General features: G+C 43.8%; 3 protein-coding genes and 1 pseudogene across 6 annotated transcripts; 2 read left to right on the top strand and 2 right to left on the bottom strand.

Annotated features, from left to right (window-relative positions):
* Nucleotides 1-238: 238 nt before the first annotated feature.
* On the top strand, nt 239-3745 carry LOC133930801 (F-box protein At5g67140). 4 transcript variants are annotated; one of them, XM_062377546.1, is made up of 5 exons: nt 239-526; nt 645-791; nt 923-1049; nt 1781-1879; nt 3191-3745. In XM_062377546.1, exons 1-5 carry the CDS (start codon nt 318-320, stop codon nt 3494-3496), a joined length of 888 nt encoding a protein of 295 aa, XP_062233530.1. In that variant the 5' UTR covers nt 239-317; the 3' UTR covers nt 3497-3745. The 4 variants fall into 4 exon arrangements, with proteins under 4 accessions (XP_062233530.1, XP_062233528.1, XP_062233532.1 ...); XM_062377544.1 differs by having other exon boundaries at nt 242-526; nt 914-1049; XM_062377548.1 differs by having other exon boundaries at nt 248-526; nt 3204-3745.
* A 6067-nt stretch (nt 3746-9812) lies between these two features.
* On the bottom strand, nt 9813-11348 carry LOC133930802 (caffeoyl-CoA O-methyltransferase 1-like). Its single transcript, XM_062377549.1, has 5 exons — nt 11040-11348; nt 10846-10925; nt 10607-10751; nt 10380-10511; nt 9813-10306 (listed from the first exon to the last, which is right to left on the bottom strand). Exons 1-5 carry the CDS (start codon nt 11154-11156, stop codon nt 10013-10015), a joined length of 768 nt encoding a protein of 255 aa, XP_062233533.1. The 5' UTR covers nt 11157-11348; the 3' UTR covers nt 9813-10012.
* Nucleotides 11349-13575: 2227 nt separating this feature from the next.
* On the top strand, nt 13576-22755 carry LOC133930259 (putative receptor protein kinase ZmPK1; annotated as a pseudogene).
* Nucleotides 22756-22959: 204 nt separating this feature from the next.
* LOC133930803 (protein ALP1-like) lies at nt 22960-24481 on the bottom strand. The gene has a single exon (XM_062377550.1). It carries the CDS (start codon nt 24429-24431, stop codon nt 23109-23111), a length of 1323 nt encoding a protein of 440 aa, XP_062233534.1. The 5' UTR covers nt 24432-24481; the 3' UTR covers nt 22960-23108.
* Nucleotides 24482-25035: the final 554 nt, after the last annotated feature.

The following is a 25035-nucleotide window of genomic DNA, read 5'->3' on the forward strand; positions in this document are numbered from 1 at the left end:
CCCAGAAGGAGGGCATAGACCCTGTTCAAATTCTATTTTTTTTAGTAAACTTAGCTTTTTTTAGTTAGAAAGGAATATAATATCTCTCTGACCACATCTTTACAATAGTTGTACATGCTGTGACTGTAGTTGAGGTGTATGCTCCATATGGAGTGTATCTTTCCCGATTCCCGAGGAGTCCAGCTGAAGCCTTCTTTTTTTTCCTTCGAAATGTCGCGACGGTGTCCACATGATCAGCTCACCGCCGCGCAGCCAAATTCCACGCCGCGCCCCCCCGTCCGCTCGCGTGGCGCTGCACGCATCGGCTTCACGTGACGATGGCGACTTGGCGGTACAAGAACCCGCCCGCGCCCGCCCGCCTTTCTCAGTTTCTTTGCGCGGCGAGCGAGCGAGGCGAGCGAGAGATGGAGGGGCAGCACGACGGCGATGGCGGCGGCGTGGCGGCGGAGGCGGACATCGAGCGGCTCCCCGCCGACCTCCTCGCGCACGTCCTCTTCCTCCTCCCCTCCTTCCGCGACCTGTCCATGTACAAGCGGCGCGCCGCCCTCTGATCAATCGATTTCGATTCTGCCCGGCCCGGCAAGCTGCTGCACACGTCGTCATACGGTTTTGCTTTGCTGTTTTGCTCTGCTTTGTTGCGTCAGGGCGGGGGGAGTGAGCCGGAGGTGGCGCCTTGCGGTGGAGCAGTCGCTGGCGTCCCGGCGGCGGCTGAGCTTCGCGGGGCAGCGGACGGGCGACGACACCGCCGCGCGACTCGTCCGCGCCGCCGTCAACATCCGCGACCTGGACATGTGAGTTGACCGCCTCTCGCCTCCGCCTCCGCCTCTTCCTCGACCGATCGACCAATCGACCGGGCGGAGGTTTCGTGCTAAGAATTCAATCTTTTTCTAACGCTGTCTCCCCGTTCTTGGAGTTCACGAAGCTGCTGGGGCTGCCAAATTACCGACGAAGGGTTGATCAAGATTTCCTCCGCGGATTGCGTCGGGAATTTGACGTCCATATCGCTGTGGGGATTGGCCGGGATCACCGATAAGGGCGTTGTTCATCTGGTGAGGACGGGAAACGTCTGATTAGCTCGTAGATGATGTCTTCTCACTTATCATATTGAAGTCATTAGCTTCGCTTTACCCTTTTCTTTTTCTTTTTTTTTAATACAAAAGAACAGTTTTTGGGCATTTTGTTGGCCATTGAAATTATGTAGAGATTTATATGTTATTTGGTTAGATGTTGACTTTATGCTTCAGAAAAAGTTGATTCACTTCACAATATTACATAACGTATCTTGCTTTGCTTTCTCATCGTTTGTCCATACAATTGTCTTCATTGTTTTTCTTGGCCATGTACCCATGTAATTAGGTTGTTACTTTCAACGATATGATCCATGTGAATTTTTTGGTAAAAGCATTTAGTACTCTTCATGAAGTCGCCTCTTTATCAGCGAGAAAAAAAAGTTAATTGACAATTTAATCTGCACCAGTAAGCGTGCCCTTGAGGTGTTACTTGCCATTATAACAAATGTGCTTTTGTCAAACTTCCCTGCAGGTTTCTTGAGGTTTGTCCATACAATTGTCTTCATTTTTTTTCTTGGCCATGTAACTTTCCGAACGACATATTCAGAATGATCCATGTTTTGAGGATATTAAGGAAATACTACCCATGAACTCACATCTTTATGTGCAAGACAAAAATTGTCTGCCAAATTTGATCCATACCACTAAGGATTTTCTTAAGGTGTTAATTGCCATCATTACAACTATGCTTTTGTTAAACGTCCCTGCAGGTTTCAAGGGCTTATTCTTTGAAGCACCTGAATATTGGTGGGACATTTATCACAGATGAATCTTTGTATGCAGTTGCAAATAGCTGTACAAATCTGAAGGTGTGCCTCTCTTTTCTGAACTTCAAGTTCTTCTGTTTGTGACAGATCTCATGTTTGTGCAAACTAAAAACCTGACAAAACACCACAGGAAAAATGGGTCTAGGAACTGTCCGATCTGTAGTTTGATGATACCTCTAGTAGACGATGTTTAAATTATGACATTCTTCGGGTACATTGAGATGTACTAGCTGATAAGGAAAAGAAAAACGTGGAACAAATTAATGAACTTGGTTCACTGGACTTATCACAGAACAGTGATCCATTTAACTCAGGTCCGTGGTCCATCAGCTGGGGCAGATTGGCTATGACTTGTCATGTGCATTGAGTTGATAAATGGTGCTCGCTAGTGGCTGAGATTTCTTTTTCCATTGTTCAAGTGATCAGGATATGCATACAGTAATCGCATTAGTGACCGTGATGCTGCTGGTCTTTCTGTACGGTGGCTTTCAGAATTCAGACAACCACTTCTTTAGCACAAAGAGGGGGATGCAGTGGCCAGTGGGTCTATGATCCTTACAAGGATATAGCAATAAATATGACCCTGATGTTCTGGTTCTTACTCTGCATAACTACTTGTGTTGTGCTAGTAATTTATTTATCTTTTCAATTTTAAGCTCAGCCTCTTTGGTGAAGATAGATTCGTGAATACATGCTTAAATAGATTAATGAACAGAGGCCATTACTTTCATTCTAGTTGAATTTTGCAGTTTAATATGAGAGAACAGTAAGGTTCTCTAGAGCTTTGTGGAGTTCAGCTAACTTTCAGTGGAATAGCTTGGGTTGTTGATTGGAATTGTTCTAGAAGATATCTTGGTTCCTGAGAGAGAGAGAGAGAGAGAGAGAGAGAGAGAGAGAGAGAGAGAGAGAGCACTATAATAGAAGGCCATGGGTTTTAGAAGGTCCCACCCTCAATTGATCATACACGGGCATCCTATTTGTGCAGTTTCAAAACTGGAGCAAAGTAAGCGAACTAACGAATTTCATAGTTACGAGCCTGCAGGGAATTTTAATCTCAAGGGGTAATTTGATCTGAGAAATATGAATGGCTCAGTTCACATGTGGCATTAGCTTTACTGTTCTGCACAAAGTAGATAACTTTCCACCAGATTCAGAACTTTTTCGAAAATAGAATCATATTCAGAACTGAACTATCTCTATCACACTTATGCTGTCGTATATCATGAACTTAGTAAAAAAACATACAAAATTGCAACTTGATGGTCATCTGCAAGTTCAGATCACCTCAAAGGCTGAAACAAAAGCTACAAAAGCTGAGAAATGCAGTTGACTCGGTGCTTACAGTGGGGGTAGCTTCCATGTGCAGAGCATAATCCTGTGGAGCTGCCGGTACGTGACAGAGGCCGGGCTGGTGGCGCTGGTGAACAAGTGCCGGAGGCTGGAGTGCATCAACGTCGGCGGGATGCGGGTGCCACCGGAGAGCTTCGTCGGCCTGCTCTCCATCAGCCCCGCCCTGCAGATCAGGTCCATCCCGCAGATCCTCAACGCCAGTGTGCAAGTCTCATGAAGCAGAAGGATTACCAAAGCTTGCCATGGTTCACTGGTAACTGCATGGAAAGAACTCTTGCTCTGATAAAAGGATATTCACGAAGGGAATAGATACGTGCTGTTGTTTGTGTTGGTGCCTTGACACGTTTCTTGAATTGTTGCCTTGACTATATATCTCGTGGATATTACCTGTACAGTCTCATCAGTGTGCTACACAGAATAATAATTTGTACCACAACAGATAGTGGCAGGAAAGGCGTGTGTTTTGTGTGCTATGTAAAGATACTCTACAAATTTACGTCTCAAACTGCTGCCATTCATTTCGATGGGTGATTTGATTAAAATAAATTGGTTAACTAAGACTGCATGTTACTATTTTCTTGGAAAAAGAATGTACGGTGTTTGCTTCGGAAAAGAAATCACATTACTAGCTGTTACGATCATTCTCTATATTTTATTTTTAAGAAAACTTACAGATGAATTGTCTACAGTCTTGGAGACCATGAAGGTTTCCATCAAGATAACCTTGCAGACGTAAAAGTCTCACCAACCCGTGAGACAATGACACGAACCCAACTCCGGCAACCGGCTCGGCCTAACTGTACTCGAACTAACTGTGATGATGGGTTGATTCCCCTGCACGCCATAAACACATGATCGAGGTGCTACCGTACCGGACCGGACCAACACATCTAGTTAGTAGTGAGTTAAAGACTAAAGCACATGTGAGTTTCTTAGAGCGGAGATGTTCTTCAAATTAAATCGCTTCTTAGTTTTTGAGTAAAGAGTTAAATGCACCGGCAGTCAACTTGTAAGTTGCTTCATCTACATCCATTAACTTTGAAACTGCAGAATTAGGTCACTAGACCGTGGTGAACAACTTTACAAGTTTTTTTAAAACACTAGTATAACTCATAGAAACACGTACACTCATACAACAGCTACTAGAGATTAGGAATACGGAGCTTGAAGATTAATAAAGTTACGATAGATATGTCGTCTATCACTAAAAAAAATTTCACTTTGGTGAAACAAAAAAAAAACCCTAAGGTTTGATCTTTGATATACAAGAGGTACAAACACCTTCACTAACCATCCAAGTCAAGATTTAGTTCTCAACAATTTAACAAGTTTAGAGACCCAACTATACCGTTTCAAAGTTCATGAACCTACATGACACACCCTTATAAGTTTGAGTACCGGTGATAAACTTATTACACCCTTGGGCTGGGGCAAGGCTAATCCAGACCTGAGGATGAATACCTCCGTCCGAGCCTGAAATACAAAGGATTAGCCCCCTAAAGTCCAAATATAATTATCCTTCATGTTTTCTTCTTTTTAGATATGGGGATGTCCCCAATTTCGATTAGCGAAACCGGCAGCAGAAGAGATTCTTACAGAGTTCACCAAAACGGAAATGAAAAGAATGACGATTCGACTAGGGTTTTGTTGAATAAATGCATACTTCAGATTTAATTTAATTTCTAAATATAATATGAATAGGAACAGATCGATAATCATCAACGTACTGTAAGAATCTATTCTAGACATATATCTCTCTAATATATTCCATGACAAAGCAACAGGAAGCATGCATGCTAAACATGACAGATCACAGTGAACGTACCTGTCAGTAGTGCAAGATGCAGATGCCCCCATGATGATGACGAAGGAAGTAGATGTAGCAGTCCGTGATGATGTAGAGGAAGTCGCGACGAGTACTTACTAAAAAAATTATTCGCTCTCTCTCAGTGCAATATCCCAAGAGTGATGGGTTTCAGAGACCTACTCTTCCGTTCGTCGATATACGCCGGCACAGCGGGATGAAGCAGACTACGTATGGTGGCATAACAGAGAGAAGAGACAAAACCCTAATTACGAACTCAATTACGTGACACGATCGAATTATTTACTGACACGATTTCTATATATAAATATTTGTTTGCCCACGCAGCAAAAGGAGGCCACACATGTGCAAGCAACTATACCCGATTTTGGTGGATCATTCATACAAGTGTCGTGCGTCGCGCCCTTCTCCTCGGCTATGGCTTGGCGATGCGAGCATGGGCATGTTCTCCTAGTCCTCTCATCCACACATGCTAAGCGGATGAAAAAGATAATTATTTATAAATTGTTCACTTTCCACCTCCACTAATAAAGTAGACTAAAAGATACATCATCTTTACTTAGTTATACCTTTAAGATTATTTAGAATTACTCAAATATAATATATCAAACTCATATATTCTAACAGTTCTCCACTACTATAATCACACTAGACACCTGAATCATCATCAGAAAAATGGAACCGACTCCTTAGCAAAGTCAGAGGTGAACAGTACAATGACTTTGCCCCCTCTATGATCCGTTGGATTAGAAATGGACCATACAGATTTAGTGCTACAGTACGTGTGTTATAGTGGAATCAGACCAATATGTCATAAACAGTACTCGTCTCTAGTATTTTGCTTTGACCTACTGTTCCCTCTCTCTTAAGTTATTGTTGGCAATACTGTTCTCCTCTGCCTTTACTTAGTAAAGTCAAAGAAGCTGGATCCTAAAAAAACGCATCCTTACTGGATGAAACTGTTGCTATCCGACAACTATGACTACACGCTGATGCCTCCATAGTTGTGATTGTTCTCCCTCCAACAAAACAAGTTGTTTTTCATGTTCGCTTATGAGAATTTTTTTATGAAGATAATGTGTTGGATGAATGTATAAGTATTTGTTGAGTGATTATTTGCCATCAGAATATAAATTAATTCTCTATTTACTATCCCACGAAATAAACTTTCTTATTTACCATGTTTTCTAATTTTCATTCTTTTCTCCCTATTGTCGTCCATTTAACCAATAGAAAAAACACATTTTCCTTTGAAGAGGGGGACGGTGGCCTCGTGCAAACATGTTAAACACATTGTTGTCCCACCATATATGTTAAACAACTTATTATCCACATAGTATAAAAATATAAAACTTGTAAGGATAAATGTGTCTTTTCTATGGATTAAATGGACAACGATGTGTGAGAAAGTAATGCAAATTAGAAGCAACAATAAATTAAAAAAGTTTATTTTGTAAGATGATAAATAAGAAATTACCTTATTTTCTGATGACCAGTAAGAAATTTTCTCTTTGTCAGATGAGCAGGGTTGGGTCCTATGGGCTTGAGATATTGAGAGGAAACCGATAGAAGTACTTAATTCAGACAACAACGGAGTTGTATTGGCACGTCAGGGCATGGTTGCCACCGGTAGCTAGTGCTAGCCAAATGGGTGGCCCACATGACACGGTCCGAGCTCGGTAATGGCACAACCTGATTCAACCCGTTAGCCAAGTGGGCTACCGGTCCATGACACTATAGGTTTGATAGGCTTTTTTTTACCCATTAAACCTGTTAGCATGTGAAAAAAATCAAAATAAATAAATAAATATGTGGAGGCTGCTCATCGCACGTATGCATCTACTCTGAGTTCCCATGTCAACGAAGGGTGGCTTATGGTCATGGGTCACAGTGCGTTAGTGAATAAAAAATATGTAGCTTATCATTTGCATGTGAAATTACGTGTATTGCAACTTGTATGTGAGGGAGAGTGAGAGACGGCAAGCACTACAAGGCCCCCTATTACGCTTTGCTGATGCTTCTAGCCTACAAAGTGTGATGTGGGGCCCATGGGAGACTGTTGCATTGCAGCATTGTTGAGGCCCGAGTGCTGAAGGCTCAAAGCTGTGCTGACTGTTGCCGATGTGTCAAGCAGTGCTAGCTCAATCCATAACATGTTCTACCGTGCCGGCGATGTGTCATGATTTTAGCCCAAGTACAACCTAATCTATAGTACCGTGCCGGTTTGACCTAATTATAAACAGACCATATTGTGCTTGAGCCGTGCCCATATTACGGGCCACGTGTAAATCCATTTGTCCAGCTCTACCGGCAGCTCGACATGTCAGGGACTCTGGGCAATATGATTTTCTTTTTCTATCCACAGTGACACATGGCCACATGGGCTTCCAACTATGCATCTGAATTCTGACAAAGAAGGGTCTGTTCATAATTAAGTCGTTCAGCAAGCTGCTTATAAAATAGATGGCGGCAAATATCTTCGTCGTTGTCGATGAGCTCGTGAGGAACTGAATCGAACTGAATACTATCTCTGTCAGAACATGGAAATATCGACATATCAACTCTTTCCCGGCAACAATCACGAAGAATCGACTCTAGGTGATGGCAAAAGATGGCAAATTCGGCAGCTTCAACAGAGTCGCCAAATTTTGACGTCTCGAGCACTGGAGTATGAAGAAGAACAGACTACAGAGTCCGAGATCGAATTTTAACATGTACAAAGAAAACAAAATGGAACGAACATTCGAACCATCAACGCAACGCAAGCTACAAAACACGGAATCATCATTCATCGTATAGGAAAATTTAATAGTATTGTTGTGGTATATAATACGACAATATAAACATCAATACTAATATCTTATAAATAAAATAACAAGAACTGAGCACCATAAAAGAAATAAACATGCTATTACAAGAATGTGCCAAGAGATAATAGGAAAGAGCAATATTCATCATGTAAATATAATATAAAGTACTAAACATCAGGTATTTAAAGAACGAATTGCTCTCAGACAATGAGTAATAATTGCCCCCACAGGACTTAAATGTTCCTACTTCCTAATTATCCTGAACTCATTATTAATTAGACAATGTTTCTAACCATCAACTAGTTAAAGAACCTGTACTTAGTTCTTCAGAATCAAGAAAACACCTTAGACAGTACTACAGTGCCAAGTATAAGAGCACACACTCAAAATAGCAGTGACAGATCACTAATTCTATTCATCATCTAGCCAATACCGTATATACCTTGCACTGTTCAGAATTTAGAAAGAAAAAAACAAAATACTCACAATGAGCTTTGCTTAAAAGCAAAATACAATAGAGGCGAGGCACGACAATAAAGCTGTTGTTCTAAAAAATCCTATTTGCCACCATTACTACCAGCGAGAAAGACGAAGATACAAAACCTCACCGTACTACAGCAACCTCGACACTAACAGCTCTGACGGGAACCAACACAAGATCACCACCGCCACCGGTAAGAATAGCCGGCCCTTCCTACTCTAATTCTCCAAACCAAGTCCCGAGCTCAACCAGTGGCGGACCCATGATTTAGCGATTGGGTATTCAATATTAAAAAAAAATATTCAATCTAAAATACGAGAAGTCTATAGTAGCGTAAATTTTAAAGTATAAATTGTTCATAGTAGAGAAGTTTCAACTAATTAAAAGAAATTACAAAGCATTTAAAGAAAATTACAATTTAACTTTGTGTTACTTTATGGCTTGTAAGCGTTTAATGATGTCACTATCTTTAACTTGCATAAAAAAAATCACGCTCAACTGCTGATTGCCGAACTGGGCAGTCACAACATAAAGATCATAAATACCTGATGTTTGTTGCTATGTGGGCTCTTTTCAGTTAGGAAAAAATGCAAACCCCCCCCCCCCCAAAAGTCACTTGGATTTTAACTTTCCCCTCCAAAAATTATTTTGTTGCAAAAAAAAAACCCCAAAGGTTTGATTTTGTTGCAAAAACACGCCCAAAAATTTAAAAAATTTAAAAAAATCACAAAAAATTCTAAAAAATACTAGAGACAATTATAAGACCTTTTGTGAAATTTGTTTTCAAAAATAATATCCTTTGCATCATATTACATGGAGAGTAAGTTTGAAAAAAAAAGAAAAACATGCAACTCATTTGTTAATTCGAGTTAAATGCATAGTTAATTATTTACTAATCCAAAAATTATGAAACAAAATTTTTTAGTCTTCTTACATGATCCTCTATCTTGTAAAAATACATGAAATCTTGAAATAGTTATTGTAACATGCAGGATTGAGTAAATGTGTTGCAGATAGATTAATTCATAACTAATCCATAACACCCCCAAAATTAGTGAAACCACTTTTATTAGTTTACTAAAACAATTAATTTACGATTTGTTGAGTGGTCTGATGGATTGAAACAGCAAAGATATATATACTCAATTTTTTTGCAAAAAAGTTAGGTATTCAATTGAATACCCATGCATCATGGTGGGTCCGCCCATGAGCTCAACGATCACAAACCAAAAGAAGAACAGTAGGAATCAAATAGATAGAGAGGATTTTCCAATCCGTACTAAGGAAGAAAAAGGTCTACAAATAGATACCGCTACATCATCCAGCCCCACCTAATCTCGGAAGGGATCAAGAAGATAGTTACGCCACTACCGCCGTCGCTCCTCTCTCTTCCCTAGCTAACGCCGCACCGGCCACTGATCCAAATCCAGTTCAAGTACCCTTATCGCAATGGGTCAGGGCAGCTCACATGCCAATGGGCCAGCCGATGCATTTCAGAAAAAATGCACGAAAACATGAAAAAATTATATCTTCATCAACAATCGTTTCGACATTTACGTATGAAATGGTGACAATTTCGAAGAAGATACAAGACCAAGCAAAGAAAGGGGGGAAAACGGTGATTAATTGATTCTTCGCGCCTATGATTGGAGTAGAGTGGCGGCGGCGGCGGCGGCGCCGTTGGCGGCGAGCAAACGGGGGATTGTTTTTCACTTGACGCGGCGACAGAGGGTGATTCCGTCGCCGACGGGGAGCTGGCAGATCTCGACGCGGTCGTCGGCGGCGAGCGCCTTGTTGAGCTCGAGCACGAAGTCGCGGTAGTAGCGGATGTACTTGCGCATGGGCGCGTCGGCGGGGAGCACGACGGAGCCGTTCCACAGCGTGTTATCGTAGCCGACGAGGCCACCCAGCTTCACCAGCTTCATCAGCCGCTCGTGGTAGTTGAGGTAGTTGTCCTTGTCCGCGTCCACGAACACGAAGTCGAACGACCCGTGGTTCGCCTCCTGCAAGAACAGGTCACGGGTGATCGGTTTGGGATTTGGATGGGCGAATCGAGCATGCATTTCGAGTGCTTACGTCTTCGAGGAGCTGGTCGAGGAGGGGGAGGGCGGGGCCCTCGCGGAAGTCGATCTTGTGGGCGACGCCGGCCTTCTCGATGCAGGGCAGGCCGAGCTCGTAGTTCTCGCGGTTGATGTCCATGGCCAAGACCTGCAAACCCAAAAGAACCAATTTCTTTTTTCATCAGTGGACTGCCTCCCAGATCTGGGGAGGAGGAAGCGTGGTGGAGTAGGCGACCAACTGACCGTGCCGTCCTCGGGGATGGCGAGGGCGGTGGCGAGGAGGGAGTAGCCGGTGTAGACGCCGATCTCCATGGTCTTCTTGGCGCCGATGAGCTTGAGCAGCATGTTGAGGAACTGCCCCTCGTCCGCCGACGTCGTCATCAGGTTCCTGAAGCCCCCAAGATATCATCTTTCAGATCAGATCACGCCGGATTCACATCAAACGAGGAAGGACCACGAAATGGGCTGAGATCGATGCACACCATGGGTGCTTGGCGGTGATCTCGCGGAGCTCCTTCATGCTCTCCGGCTCGCGCGGGTACACGCTCGTCTCCAGGATGTACTGCGCGTGCGTAGCCAGTCAATTCCCAATTCCGGTTCACGTGAAGCAAGCGAACACCAAGATCTATCCAGGCAACACTGGTTAGAGATCGAGACGGACAAGTAGTAGTAGTACCTGGTAGAGGTCGTCGCTCTTGAGCAGGCTCTTGTGGCCGACCTCGGAGTGGCGCGTCTTCTGCTCGCCGTTGCCGTTGGCCGGCTGCGCCGTCGCGTCGGCTGACGTGGTTGCCATTGCTGACAGCTGACCTGCTCCTTGCTCTCTGTTACCGCCGCGGGAGATGTGCCGAGGAGATCTGGGTAGTAGCTTGCCTGATGATAGACCTTGCCTGCCGGGACGAGGCTGGCGGGCCGGGCTATATAACGTGCTGCAGCCGCAGTGGGTTGACGAGGCGAGGCTTGTGAGCCAGCCAGGTAGGATGCGCGATGACCAGTTCGACACTACTACTACTCGAGGAGAGGAGAGGAGAGGAGCAATCGTGCGACGGGATGGGGTGGACGGGGCCGGCGCGTCGGCGGGTGGACGCGGTCGGTGTGAGTTGGTGGGGTGGGGTTGTCTACAGATAATTGTATGCTATTGAAAGTTATTAAAATATTAATCTGCCACTAAAAACTCTCATCAATCATGTGACACTGTTTAAAATTATCCTTAGCATGTGTGCCACTATTATTGTAATAATGTTAATTCTAATGATACATAAAAAATGAAAAAACTTAATTTTCCTTACCACATGCATCACTGTTATTAGCTCCATTATAATGACAGTGGTACTGGGATGAAAACGGAATGGGAAAATCCCGTCCCGTTCTGATGTCGTATCCTATTTTTTTCATCTAATTTCGTATTTTTAGGTCTTACCCGAAAGTGAGATGGAAACTGTATAGAGCTGGAGAAAATATGATCGAAAATGGTTTGGACCATTTCCGTGTGTTTCTTCGGTTTTTCATTTTTATGTGGGATATTCTCGTTTGGGCTCCCGTTTCCACTCATGGGATTAAGCCCAATACCTCATCTCCCCGCAACCCTAGGCCCCACTAAGGCCCAACGCCTACTCCTTGTCTAAGTGTCTCCCTCTCCCTCTCAAGTCTCTGGCTGCCCCCCTCCCGAACGGAACGAGACGCCACCACCGTCCACTCATCTCCCCAAAATGCCGCCACCGTCCACTCGCCTAGGTGCCAACGCCTGCTCTCCTATGCTCGTTGCCCGCTCTCCTGTGCTTGCCACCCACTGACTGTCTGCTCTCCTGCAATCAAGGCCTGCCAATCGCCCGCTCCCCTGTGTGCTGCCCATCTGGATCAAGCCGTTTCGCCACGGATCCACTTGCTGGTGGCCCCTTCCCAGTCACTGTCAACGAGGACACCAAGCCTGCGTGCCGTCCTCTCTGAGCCTGTGTGTAGCATGGTCGTCGGTAGTGGCCTGCAAACGCATGCGTGCAGCGACACCCTCCCAGCCCCCTCCCACCCTGCTCCTCAGCTCGTGTGCTCAGTGCTCTAGAGCCTCCAACACCCTCCCAGCCTCCCCCTTCTCCGGTAATCTCACGATGCCACCAACCGAAGAAGCCCCTTCTGGTTTGAGGCCACTGGAGAAGTACATGGGTTTGGGTCACTTGCTCCTAGCGCCGTCGCCGCCATAGCCTCCAATCGACACCAAAATTGACAGCTCTACTGCAGGTACACCTCCACTCCAAGTCTCCAAACTCTCCAAAAAGAATTGTAAAAACCTTTTATCAATGCTTATATTCTCTAGTTCAAAGAAAACTACAGTAGCTCTAAACATCTCTGTATTGTTGACTCTTGTCGAGATTAAAGAGAAAGGCAAGTGAAGTTCAAAGTGTTAGTCAGAGTGTACATCTTGGTGTGTCAGCATCATCTTCAATAACTGCAATTGAGAGGGTTTCTATTTACATTGATGGCAGTGGCACACATACAGGAGCAAGGTGATGTAGCTACAAATCCTAATGTTATTATTATTGATGATGAACCATAATCTCAGACGACTGCAAGAGGCAGAAGAAGTGCGCATCTGATGTCTGGTCGTACTTTACCAAGAAAACAGAGATGGAGAGGTGGATGGGAAAAAATATGAGCAGCTGTTGGGATATTGCAACTTTCCAAATTGCAAGACCAAATATAGGGTTGAGAGCCATCATGGAACAAATGGATTTCGAAACCATTTTGAAACCATCTCATAGTATAGTAAAAAGGTAGCAACAACTCAAAGTAGAAAAGGATCATGTAAAAGACATTACTGTTGTTAAGACTTACATGTATGATCAGGAAGCTAGTCTCAAGAAATTATATTTGACAATAATCATGTATGAGTATCCTTTAAATATAGTTGAGCATGATTATTTTGTTGAGTTTATTAAATTATTGCGCTCTAGCTTTCCAATCAAGTCTCGTGTAACTGTTAGAAAGGAAATTATGGACATATATTTGGAAAAAAAAGAGAAAATATATGCATAATTTAAAACTGTCCATTGCCACTTTAGTACAATCATGGACATATGGATATCATGTCAAAACAAATTATACATGTTTGTCACCATTTATTGGATAGATGATGATTACATATTCAAAAGAGAATTGCTAGTTTCTTTCATGTAGAAGGGCGATATACTGGTAAAAAGTTGACATAGATCTTCTTTGAACTTATGGTCAAGTGGTACATTGAGAAGAAATTGTTTACTTTAACTTTGGACAATGCTAGTGCAAATGAAGTGGCAGTCAACGACATAATTACTGATCTCAAGGGTGTTCATGATTCTTTAGTTTGTAATGGTATATTTTTTCATGTGAGATGTTCCTATTACATACTCAATTTAGTTGCTAGAGATGATCTGAGTGTAATTTTATAAACAATTGAAAAGATTAAAACACTTGTACTAGTTGTAAAGAACTCTCCGTTGCAGTGGGAGGAACTCATGAAGCGTGCCATTGAGTGTGGGTTGAATACAACAAAAGGTCTCTCACTTGATGTTTCAACGAGGTGGAATTCAACATATCTGATGCTGAGGGATGTCTTGTACTACCAGTCTGCTTTTGTGAGGCTTAAGTCCTTGGATCGCCGTAGGTATGAGAAAAAATCTCTATATTCTGATGAATGGAACATGTCTATAACTATTTTTTCAGTGCTTGATAAAATTCTATGATCTTATTGAACTTCTCTTTGTTACTTCATATCCAACTACAAATTTGTTTTATAAAAGTTTATGTGAGATAAATGAATTGCTTGATGAATGGAAAGTTAGTGGAGATTTCATTATTAGTGAAATGATGACTGCTATGAGTGCAAAGTTTGAAACATATTGGAACAAGTCTAGTACTGCTCTTGCAGTTATGAACAAGTCTAGTACTGCTCTTGCAGTTATGGGTGAAAACGGATCGGATACGGATGGATATCCTTGATCCTATTACCTATCCTATATTTTCTCCTCGGGTTCAGAGTCGGATACGGATTGTGCCGAATACAGGTACAGATACAGATAGTCTCGATCACGGATACATATCGATATGGATCGAATATGTGACGTGTCCGATGCAGACAATATCGATCATGAATATTTATTCGGATATTGTTTAAAAGCAATAATCATATATATCACAAATATTATGATTGTTTGACCATTCCATGTATCCATAACTCAACTACATTAGAGGTACAACAAGAAAATCAACAATATACTTCCATGAAAGGAGTTATGTTACAACAAAATTGGAGAAATTATGAGTGTATAATATGCTGGTTGAAGTTTCTATTAATTATTTGAACGTATTAATAGCTTCAAATGAAAAAAAAATCAACTAGAAAATTGTACATCTCATCGAGAGATAACATTTCATATAAAGATTGTCTCCATCTGACTTCGTATGAAAAAGCTCCAGAAGATAGATTCGGATAGCTGTCAGATCATCTTCGGATATATTATTCCCGAATATCCAATATCCGATGGATGCCCGACTCTCTATATCCGAATCTGATATCCGATACAACTATCCAAGATATCTTTTGGATATCCGACATCCAAGATCCGATTAGCATATAAATCGAAACAGACGATCGAACGGGCGGAAAAAATCTGACCCATTTTCACCCCTACTTGCAGTGACATGCTTTTCTTGATCCTAGGTACAAGAAAAAGCTTGTAGAATTCCATATGAGAAAGTTCTATGGTGATTTATATCAAGTTCACCTTGAAGGGTTTGTTAGTGTTGTAAAAAAGTGTATCAATTTTATGCTAGTTTTGCACTAGCATCTTCAAAGGCAAAGAGTAATGTAAATGAACCTACTAACCCAGTAGATGTGTTCATGGGAAATAGAAATGATGAACATGAAAGATTCTTATATGATGATTCTAGCCTTCGTAGAGATGGCCTAAATGAATTGGAGAAGTACATGGCATAGCCACTTTTGAAGCAGAGCGAATTTGATATTTTAGCATATTGGAAGAACCATACAGAAGAATACCCTATTCTTTCACAAATTTATCATGATATGATGGCCATACAAGTGTCAACAGTTGCTTCATAGTTTGCTTTTAGTGCTGGTGGTCGTGTCATTATCCTTATCGCAGCCATCTTGATCCTAAGATGGTACAAGCATTAATTTGCACTAAATATTGGGTAGCTAGAGCAAGAAAAGATGATACTTTAAATAGTTTTCCATTTGTAATTGTGCAATAATTGGTTATTTTCTTTGACTGATGTATGTGTCTTTGTTTGATTTTTTATATTTTAAGAATTTTCCTTCAATTGTGGATGATCTTGAGGTTCTAGAGACCATCTCTAATAAACTGATGCATAAGATGACAATTTAAATGACAATTTAAATAGGATGCCCCTCAATCTTCATAAGTGTTTCTTCATGTACATCCTATCTAAATTGCCCTCTTTTTATGCATTGCAAAATTGCATGAGAAAGAAGAAGAAATAGCAAGTGATTCAGATGTGATGAAGGATGATGAGCAGTTGTACGCCAACAGTGATTGAAGAATGTTTATGTTCGTGTTTTGTTGTCTTATTATTGTCATATGTTGATGCCGTGGTGGACTAGTGGTTCAATGTTATTATGTTAAGATTGTGTGATTGTATGGACACTTGTACTATCGTTCACTTATATCTTTAGTTGAGAGTTATCACTTATGTTTATTGCATGCCTGAGTATCGAGGTAAGGCTTATGTGGTTATTTATTCATATTTTGTATTGTTTGAGTTGAGACTTATTGTTTATGTGATTAAACTTATACATATTGTTGTTATGCATGGATGATGCATCTATCTTAGCTCATATATGCTTGCAGGTGTGCTTCTATGAATATGTATACTTGTGCTACGTCAAATACTTCAATATTTGATGTCATGGTTTTATGGTTCAATGTTCACGATTTGAATTATCATTTCCTGATTGTTACCGTTATATTTCTGTTTTGATCGGTTTGTTTCCAAATGATCGACAATCCCGTGATCGTTTTTTATTCCAGCTTTCCTGTTTTCGTTTTTGTTCGGCAGAGAAAATGTGAAAGTAAAAATAGTTATAGGATTTTTCCGATCATTTTCGTCCGTTTTCATCCCTAAGTGGTACATAAAGGAAGAAAAATTTCATGTAATGATATATAAATGATACGAACTTTTTTATGGCACATTAAAAATTTCCAAAAAATTAAATGGTATATAAAGAATTATCCCTTGTTTATGGGTGACCAGGACAATGGGGCCGATTGGTGAGCCCGCCATGCTCGGAAGCGGGTAGGAATGTGGTGTGGGCTTGCTGGCTGCGTTTGGTCAGTTTCACCTCACCTTCAGATCAGGATCATCTGCAGTACTACAGAGTCACTTACTTATAATCTAAAAACCTATATATCAATAACTTTTAATACACTCTACAGTACTACAGACGATCCATGTTCGTCGCCTCCCCTCCCTTCTCGGGACGGTGGTGCTGCGTGGGCCGCGTCCATGGGGAGAATGGGTAGAGTTGGTGGGAAAATGATAGGGTTGACCGGGACTGGCTAGACTTCCTTGGCTACTCTACTCTGCACGGGATGGTCGCTGCGGGGAGAATGGGAGAGGGAGGTGGTTGGCGGAAGCCCCCAATTGGTGCCTGCCGCTTTTTCGTGTATCATTCATCCATTCATCGGTTGATCATGGTTGGAGGGACGGAGTGGATTTGCAGCCTAATAAATTCGCTGCGTTACAATTCTTTGGGGCTACGGTTGGATGCTGAGATATGGAATGATGTCTCAGCTTAGTGGTGCTAAGCTGGAATTAGTGTTTGATACATTCTTAAAAAAGAGATGTCGGTTGGTGGCAAAGTCTCGTTCGAAGCTGATGAAATGAAGTTGTGTTTGCAGAGACATGAAGTTTGGTTTATCATCATACTCGTGTAAAATAGACAAGTTATGGTAGATTCAAATAATCTCCATGATACTTCTTATACATCAAACAAACTATAATTAAAATTGGCTTATTGTCTCCTATAATATGAAAAGTCACGATCAATTTGCCGATTAACAATCATGCTACTCTCTATGTGTCGTTCTGGATCATCTTTCTTTATTGCAACGTGTTCTCTTTCCTTCTATCACTCTATTTCCAAAACTTAAATTAACATCAATGATCATCGCATAATGAAGGCCAAAGCCAAAGTGTGTTATTTTCTTCCTCTTTTTCAAAACTACAACAAGATTCTTCAACGATTATACTCTCTTTCCTTCTTTTAGTCTATTTCTAAAAACCGATCACAATCTCCGGTTCCTACTACCGTCTACATAGATCGATGGGCAACAACCTCAACTCCACTCACATATTGATCACCTCCGCTCATCAGCTCGCACCCACCTCATAAATGCCAACCACATCCATTGATTGATGACGACCATCTCCTCAAATCCATCAATCTCTACACCGCACAACCATTTAGATTTAATCATCGTATATATAAAATTTCTCTTTTGTTATATTATATTTTTTATGTTTTTAGATTGTTATATTCTAGGTTAATTTCACCTACCGAAATATGTATGTAGTTGCTAGTAGGATAATGTCGCATGTGCCTTGGTCAACTGATTGTGTCCCGCAAAAAATCTAGCTTGGTTTGGAACTACGACAAGTATGTCTGGCATTTGAACCGTAATTTGCCAATCTGACACGGGAAATGTGGTTTAAAACCGAAAATGCCCCTTCTGGCTCTGCTCAGTGCAACGGTTGACCTCATCTTCGCCAAACGTATTTCGCTTCTTTGAACAGCTACCTCAAATTTTCATCCTCAAAATACTATTACAGCATCCCTTATCACTATTACAGTATCCCCTATCTCTAACACTGTAGCAATACTGTATCAGTACACCGCAAAGTACTGTAGCACTGAAATTTTCAGATTTGCAGATCCTGTTGGAGATGGCCTGACATCAGAGGAAACGGTGACCAGTTGCTCACGACAAAAGGCGCTGCTGCGGCTTTCGAGACCGTGTCCGTACGCGAGGCTAACGTGTTGGAGCTTGGAGGCGGCCCTACCGCGCTCTACTTGCCGGGCGCACAGGGGGACCCGCGCCGCCGTCGCCGGAGAACAGATACGGCTTGTCACTTGGCCCGGGAGGTACCGGATCAGGATCCTCTAATTTCAATATTATCTAATTTTGTCATTGATATATAGTGTTCTATATGTTAGTGATAAAGTTATGATGATGTTGAAGTCAGAGGAATCCGATCCGGAGGTATCATGGTAGGTATTTAATTTTTGATCGTTACATCATATGTATTATAAGTTATCACTTATCTAACGACCGGCGGTAATCTAAATATGTAATATTAAAATAAATATATATTTTTATAAATATTTAAAAATAAAATATATAAATAAAAAAGCTCTCGTGGCCGGTAGGATCCTACGGTTGATTAGATCGACTGAAACTACTCTGATTTCAGAAGATTGAAAAATAGCATCGTCCTTATTTTGACCAACGCTGAGGTGGTGTTCGTTTGTAGTCCCTGTCATGTCCTCCATCGCTCTGGCAAACGGCCAAACCTAACAACCTAGAGGGTCCTCCATCTCCGCCCAGGATAACACCACCACCATCCTGGTGTCACCCAATGGCGCCTTCTCCTGTGGCTTCTACAAGGTGGCCAACAATGCCTTCACCTTCTCCATCTGGTTCTCCTGGTCGTCCGGCGAGACGGTCGCTTGGACAGCCAACCGTGATGCTCCGGTGAATGGCAAGGGCTCCAGGCTCATCTTCCGGATGGACGGGAGATTGGCCCTTCGTGACTACGATGGCACGGCCGTATGGAGCACCAACACAACTGCAACTCAAGCCGACCGTGCAATGCTTCTTAACACTGGCAACCTGGTCGTCATGGATCCAGAAGGTAAGCGCCTCTGGAGAAGCTTCGACTCGCCAATCGACACGCCTCTGCCATTGCAACCGATTACTCGGGGAACAAAGTTGGTATCTGCATCTGCCAGGGGTTTGCTCTATTCAGGTTCTTACACCTTTTACTTTGACAGTAACAATGTGCTGATTCTTACATACCAATAGCCCTGACATTAGTAGCATGTATTGGCTAGTCCTTACTACAAACAGTGGCAGATTCGTAGGACTACTTATAACAGTAGCCAATATGGGGTTCTTGACCAGAAGGGTCAATTTGTAGCAAGTGGCACATTTCACTCTAAAGCCTCTGATCTTGGTGATGAAGAGGTTGACCCTGGACTATGATGGCAACCTTAGATTGTATAGCCTAAATGCGAGGGATGGCAGTTGGTCGGTCTCTTGGATGGTATTCAGACAAGTCTGTAAAATGCATGGTGTGTGCGGCATATACGGCCTTTGCACATACATACCGAAGCTTGAATGTTCTTGCGTCGAAGGGTTCGAGATGATTGAACCAAGCGACTGGAGCAAAGGATGCAAGCGCTAGGCGAACATGAGAATCGATCGGAAGTGGAGCAAAGGGAGCAGAGGCAAGGTAAACAGTACGGCCAGCCAGGAGTTTTTGTTCCAGAAGCTCCGTGCAACTGGATTGTCTGCAAGATCCATCACCATCAACAGAACTCGGATCACATAGCCAACCGTGTTTATTGTCTGCAAGACTGCTACATTTGGCCTCACAGTCCTCGACGGGTTAAAAGATTGACCGATTAGTCCCGTTATTAGCTACTAGTACTCACGTACATGCTACAGAAAGTCAGAAATTTTGAAGGAAACAGAAAGTCAGAAATGGAGGCCACCTGAAGCCGCCAGGGCATCTATTGGCTCTTGATCTACACACGTGCTATTGATAATTCTCGTCCATATTGGTTTCCTTGTGCATGCTTGCCAAGTAGCCATGACCATGAGGGACATCCTCATTTTCACCAGATTCATCTCCTTCATTCTCATGTCCTCCATTGCTGTTGCAAAAGACCAAAGCTACCTTGCTAGAGGCTCTTCCATCTCCACCCGAGATGACACCACCAGCATCCTAGTGTCACCTGATGGCGCTTTCTCATGTGGCTTCTACAAGGTGGCAACCAACGCCTTCACCTTTTCCATCTGGTTCTACTGGTCAGCCGACAAGACTGTCGCTTGAACAGCCAACCGTGACGCTCTGGTGAACGGAAAAGGCACCAAACTCACCTTCCGGAAGGATGGGAGCTTGGTGCTTCTCGACTACAATGACACGTCTGTATGCAGCACCAACAAAACGGCGACTCATGCCACCTGTGCAATGCTTCTCAACACTAGCAACCTTGTCGTCTTGGATCTAAACGGTCATCACCTCTGGAGGAGCATTGACTTGCCAACCGACACGCTTCTGTCGTTGCAACCGATGACTCGGAATACTAGATTGGTATCTGCATCTGCCACGGGTTTGCTCTATTCAGGCTTCTATGCCTTCTACTTTGCCAGTAACAATATACTAACTCTTATTTACAATGGTCCTGAGATTAGTAGCATAAATTGGCCTGATCCATACCACCTGCCATGGGATAACGGTAGGACTACTTATAACAGTAGCCGATACGGGCTTCTTGACCAGAAGGGCTATTTTGTAGCTAGTGACCAACTTGAATTTGAAGCATCTGATCTTGGTGATGAGGTCATGAGGAGATTGACTCTTGACTATGACGGTGATCGTAGGTTGTATAGCCTAAACACAACCAGTAGCAATTAATCGGTCTCTTGGATGGAATTCCCTCGAATCTGCAATATACATGGATTGTGCAGAGCAAACAGACTGCAGATACAGACCAGAGCTGGAGTCATGTTCTTGCCTTGAAGGCTTTGAGATGATTGAACCAAGCATCTAAAGCAAAGGGTGCAGGCGCAAGACTAATACCACTGCCAACCAGGACTTTTCATTCAGAAAGCTTCTTGGAACGGACTTATGGGGGTATGACTTCAACTACTCCGAATTGGTGCCATTGTGGTACTTCTAGAAGATGTGCTTGAACAATACTGATTGCCAAGCTTTTGTTTACCGGAAGGGAACAGGTGAATGTTATCCAAAGGTCTTGCTTTTCAATGGCAGGAACTTCCCAGATCCTTACAGTGATATCTATCTGAAAGTTCCCAAGGTAGCATTGCCTTCGCCAGAATTGGCTGATGGATTAACCCATGCTTGTGAAGTTACTGAAAAAGAAGCATACTCCTCATCACAAATGTTCATGGGTGGCAATTCCAAGTTCAGGTTTGGATACTTCCTATCTTCTGCATTGACATTGCTCGTCATTGAAGTGACTTTAATCATAGCTGGGCGTTGGATTGTTTACAAATGGGAGAGAAGACCGGAGATTATGGACAAAGGCTACATGATCATTTCCAGCCAGTTCTGAAGCTTCAGCTACAACGAATTATAGAAGGCGACCAAGTGTTTCCAGGAAGAGCTCGGAAGTGGCACGTCAGGAGAGGTTGACAAGGGAGTCCTCGATAATGGAAGGAAGGTTGCAGTGAAGAAGCTAAGTGCTGTGATGCAAGGAGAGAAAGAGTTCAGATCTGAGCTTAGTGTCATTGGACGAATTTATCATATGAATATGGTGAGAATTTGGGGGTTTTGTGCTGAGCAGACTCACGAACTCTTGGTTCCGAGTTTGTTGAGAATGGTTCGTTAGAGAGATTTATGTTTGATTGTCAGGACTTAACTTCTGTGTTGCAGTGGAGCCAAAGGTACAATATTGCACTTGGGGTAGCAAAAGGACTGGCCTATCTCCACCATGAATGATCATGCATTGTGATGTCGAACCAGAGAACATATTGTTAGACAAAGACTTCGAGCCAAAGATTGCAGATTTTGGATTGGTAAAACTACTAAGTCGAGGAGCAGAAGCACAAATATTGTCAAGAGTGCATGGGACTAGAGGGTACATTGCACCAGAGAGGGCCTCTAAATCTTCCGATCACCGGCAAAGTCGATGTTTACAGCTATGGTGTAGTGCTCCTGGAGTTAGTGAAAGGGGTTCGGATTTCCCGTTGGGTGGTTGAGGATGGGGGGGAGGAGGAAATGTCTGTTCAATGCTCTGCTGATATTCTCAAAGAGAAATTGGCGAGCAAAGATCAGTTGTGGCTCCTGGAGTTTGTTGACTGCAGACTGGATGGAGAATTCAACTACTTACAAGCAGCCATGATGTTAAAGATAGTGGTGTCTTGTTTGGAAGAGGAGAGGAGCAAAAGACCTAGCATAAGCCATGTCCTTGAAACTCTGATTTCACTAGTGGAATAGTGTCGAGTAATGTAATTGCTTTTTTCCCTTCTGGCTAGCTGATGTGCCTACTGTGAGAGTGAATAACGGTGTGCTGTTGCACAGAATAGTTACTGGGAGCCTTGTCCCTATCTTGTGTAAGCCTAATAAAATGTATGAAGATCCAATCTCTTTAACAAGGAGTAATAGTATTTCCTTCAGTATAAATATTTGGATAAATTATTCTACATAAAATGCATCCACTTGTACTGTATCTTTACATTATTTGGTGAAAAAATGCCTAGAGTTGGATTTCAACAAACTAGATGAGTGCATATAAGATAACTACTGCAAACAAGTCAACACTAGTAAGATGTGTCAAGTGATAGTCTAATTTCTTTCGTACTTGATTTATTGAGCAAGCAACAAACTGAAGAGTGAAGAACCCAATGGAATCAAAGTATTCATCACTATACAAACTATATGATTAAAAGAATCAGCAATGACAGAAATTGTAAAACAATCACCATTGCTAATCAGGCGCTTGAAGGTCCCTCATTGTTGCTGCCAATGCGCTCCGCAACGCTAATGCACGCCCATCAACCTCGAATCCTTCTGCTCCAGCACCAGTGTCATCTCCCTGGCTCTGCATTCCCCCCAAAACACTCTCTGCCTCCTCTTCCGGTGCCAATGCAGAGTAATCCTCCCTTGTCAGCAACACGTTGTGGAGCATGGCGCACGTCCCAATGCACGCCACAGCCGCACGAGGGCTCTCCTCCTCGTGGAGCCGCGCGATGGCCCCCCACCCCATCAAGCTCCGGACAGCGCGTCTCACCGGGCGGCACATTGCCTTGTGCGCAGCGTTGAACTCCGCCTCCGGGGAGCCAGGCACCACCGGTCCTGGGAACGGCACCATGAGCCAGAGCAGCAGCGGGTACCCGCCCCCATCCGCAACCAAGTACTGCGCGGAGTCAAGCACCCTCCCCTGCTCGACCTCCTGGTACAAAGACGACAGCCTCAGCACCTCGAGGTCCGTGCGATCGCCGCGGAAACCGGCAGCAAGGGAGAGGACACGGGAGGAGGCGCCCGCCACGAGCTGCGCGGCGAGCGGGCCCGTCGGGCCGGCGAAGCGCGCGCATCCGAGCGCGCCGCGGCAAGAGGGGAGCGGGGCGGAGGAGGCGCTGCTCGGCTCGGAGGGGAAGGCGAGCCAGAATCGGAAGTTGGCGAGGAGCACGCGGCGGAGGCGGCGGGAGGCGGCGCGAGGGGCCGAGGGCGGCACGCGGAAGAGCGCCGCGAGCGCCGGGTAGGGTAGGCCCGACGCGAGGCGCGCGAGCGCGAGCGCGAGGAGCACCGGGGACGGGAGGGAGGGGTGGGAGAGGAGCGGGTCGAGGAGGCCAGCGAGGAAGTGGAAGGTGGGTGCCGAGACGCGGAACGCGAGCGGGAAGTGGTCCGGGCTCGTGGGCGGCAGCGGCAGCGGCGGCGGCGGCGGCGGCGGCTGCTCCGGGGGCGGGGGAGCCGGAGGGACGGGGTCGTCCGCGTCGTGGTCGGCGTCGCGGCGCCTGCGCTTGCGCGCGCGGGCGGCGGCTGGGTCGAGGAGGAAGAGGAGGAGCGCGGCGGCGGCGGCGGAGTGGGTGGTGAGGAGGAGGAGCGGCGCGGGCGGGGGCGTCATGGAGAGGCGCGGGTGCTGTTGGAGCGCATGCCGCATGGTGGTGGTGGTGGTGCGGTGGTTGAGCCGTCGGTCTTGCAAAAGACGGGAGGATTTCGTTTGGAGGGGAGGCGATCGCCGTGACGCGACAGCGATGATGCCGCTTTCGTCCACGGTCACTCGCGTTCGGTCCCTTTGGGCCGGTTTCATTTCACCATAAACTGATGGATTTCTTCAGAAACTAGCACCATTCGGAGAAACTCGGCGATGTAAACGAAGTGGTGGGGGGAGGGGGAGATGGTGTATCTTTTAAAACTCAGCGATTAGGGTATAAAAAATAAATAATAGAAGATTAAATGTATATTTAAAATAAGAATGAGATTTAATTTTATACGGTGCCTGTTTAATTAATATAAGATTTATCGTAGTCTATATATTTTATAGAAGTATAGATATATAGAAAACCTTGCGAAATTTTCAGTTTCAGCTGGGTGCAAAGGAGGATTTACTGTTCACAATAAGATTCCTGCGAATATATTCCGTAAAATGCAAAATTCAGCTTTATGGACAAACGTATATTCACTGGCCATGGCTTTCAGCCCTAGAATATAGATTGCCCAAATCTGAGTCTCGCCCGGATCCAATTCTACGGGTATGGGGAGGGGAGTTCAAAGAAAATTTGAATGCGAAGTAGACAAAATTCAGACGCATGCCGTCTTTTTTTATATTCGACAAAACAAAAGCATGAAGCCTTTACAATATCAGGTTGCTTTCAGCAGACTATATTCTGAGTCTTTGATCTAGTGAAATTTTG

The sequence above is a fragment of the Phragmites australis genome, chromosome 10, assembly GCF_958298935.1.
Source record: "Phragmites australis chromosome 10, lpPhrAust1.1, whole genome shotgun sequence".
Classification (NCBI taxonomy): domain Eukaryota; kingdom Viridiplantae; phylum Streptophyta; class Magnoliopsida; order Poales; family Poaceae; genus Phragmites; species Phragmites australis.

Excerpts from the sequence above, each read along its gene's own strand:
- LOC133930801 (XM_062377544.1), top strand. The coding sequence starts at position 318 with ATGGCGACTTGGCGGTACAAGAACCCGCCCGCGCCCGCCCGCCTTTCT. Across the intron at positions 527-644 it reads TCCTTCCGCGACCTGTCCAT|GGCGGGGGGAGTGAGCCGGA; the intron begins GTACAAGCGGCG and ends TTGTTGCGTCAG. Across the intron at positions 792-913 it reads AACATCCGCGACCTGGACAT|TTCACGAAGCTGCTGGGGCT; the intron begins GTGAGTTGACCG and ends CCGTTCTTGGAG.
- LOC133930802 (XM_062377549.1), bottom strand. The coding sequence starts at position 11,156 with ATGGCAACCACGTCAGCCGACGCGACGGCGCAGCCGGCCAACGGCAAC. Across the intron at positions 10,752-10,845 it reads ATCACCGCCAAGCACCCATG|GAACCTGATGACGACGTCGG; the intron begins GTGTGCATCGAT and ends TGGGGGCTTCAG. Across the intron at positions 10,307-10,379 it reads TCGACCAGCTCCTCGAAGAC|GAGGCGAACCACGGGTCGTT; the intron begins GTAAGCACTCGA and ends CTGTTCTTGCAG.
- LOC133930803 (XM_062377550.1), bottom strand. The coding sequence starts at position 24,431 with ATGAAACCGGCCCAAAGGGACCGAACGCGAGTGACCGTGGACGAAAGC.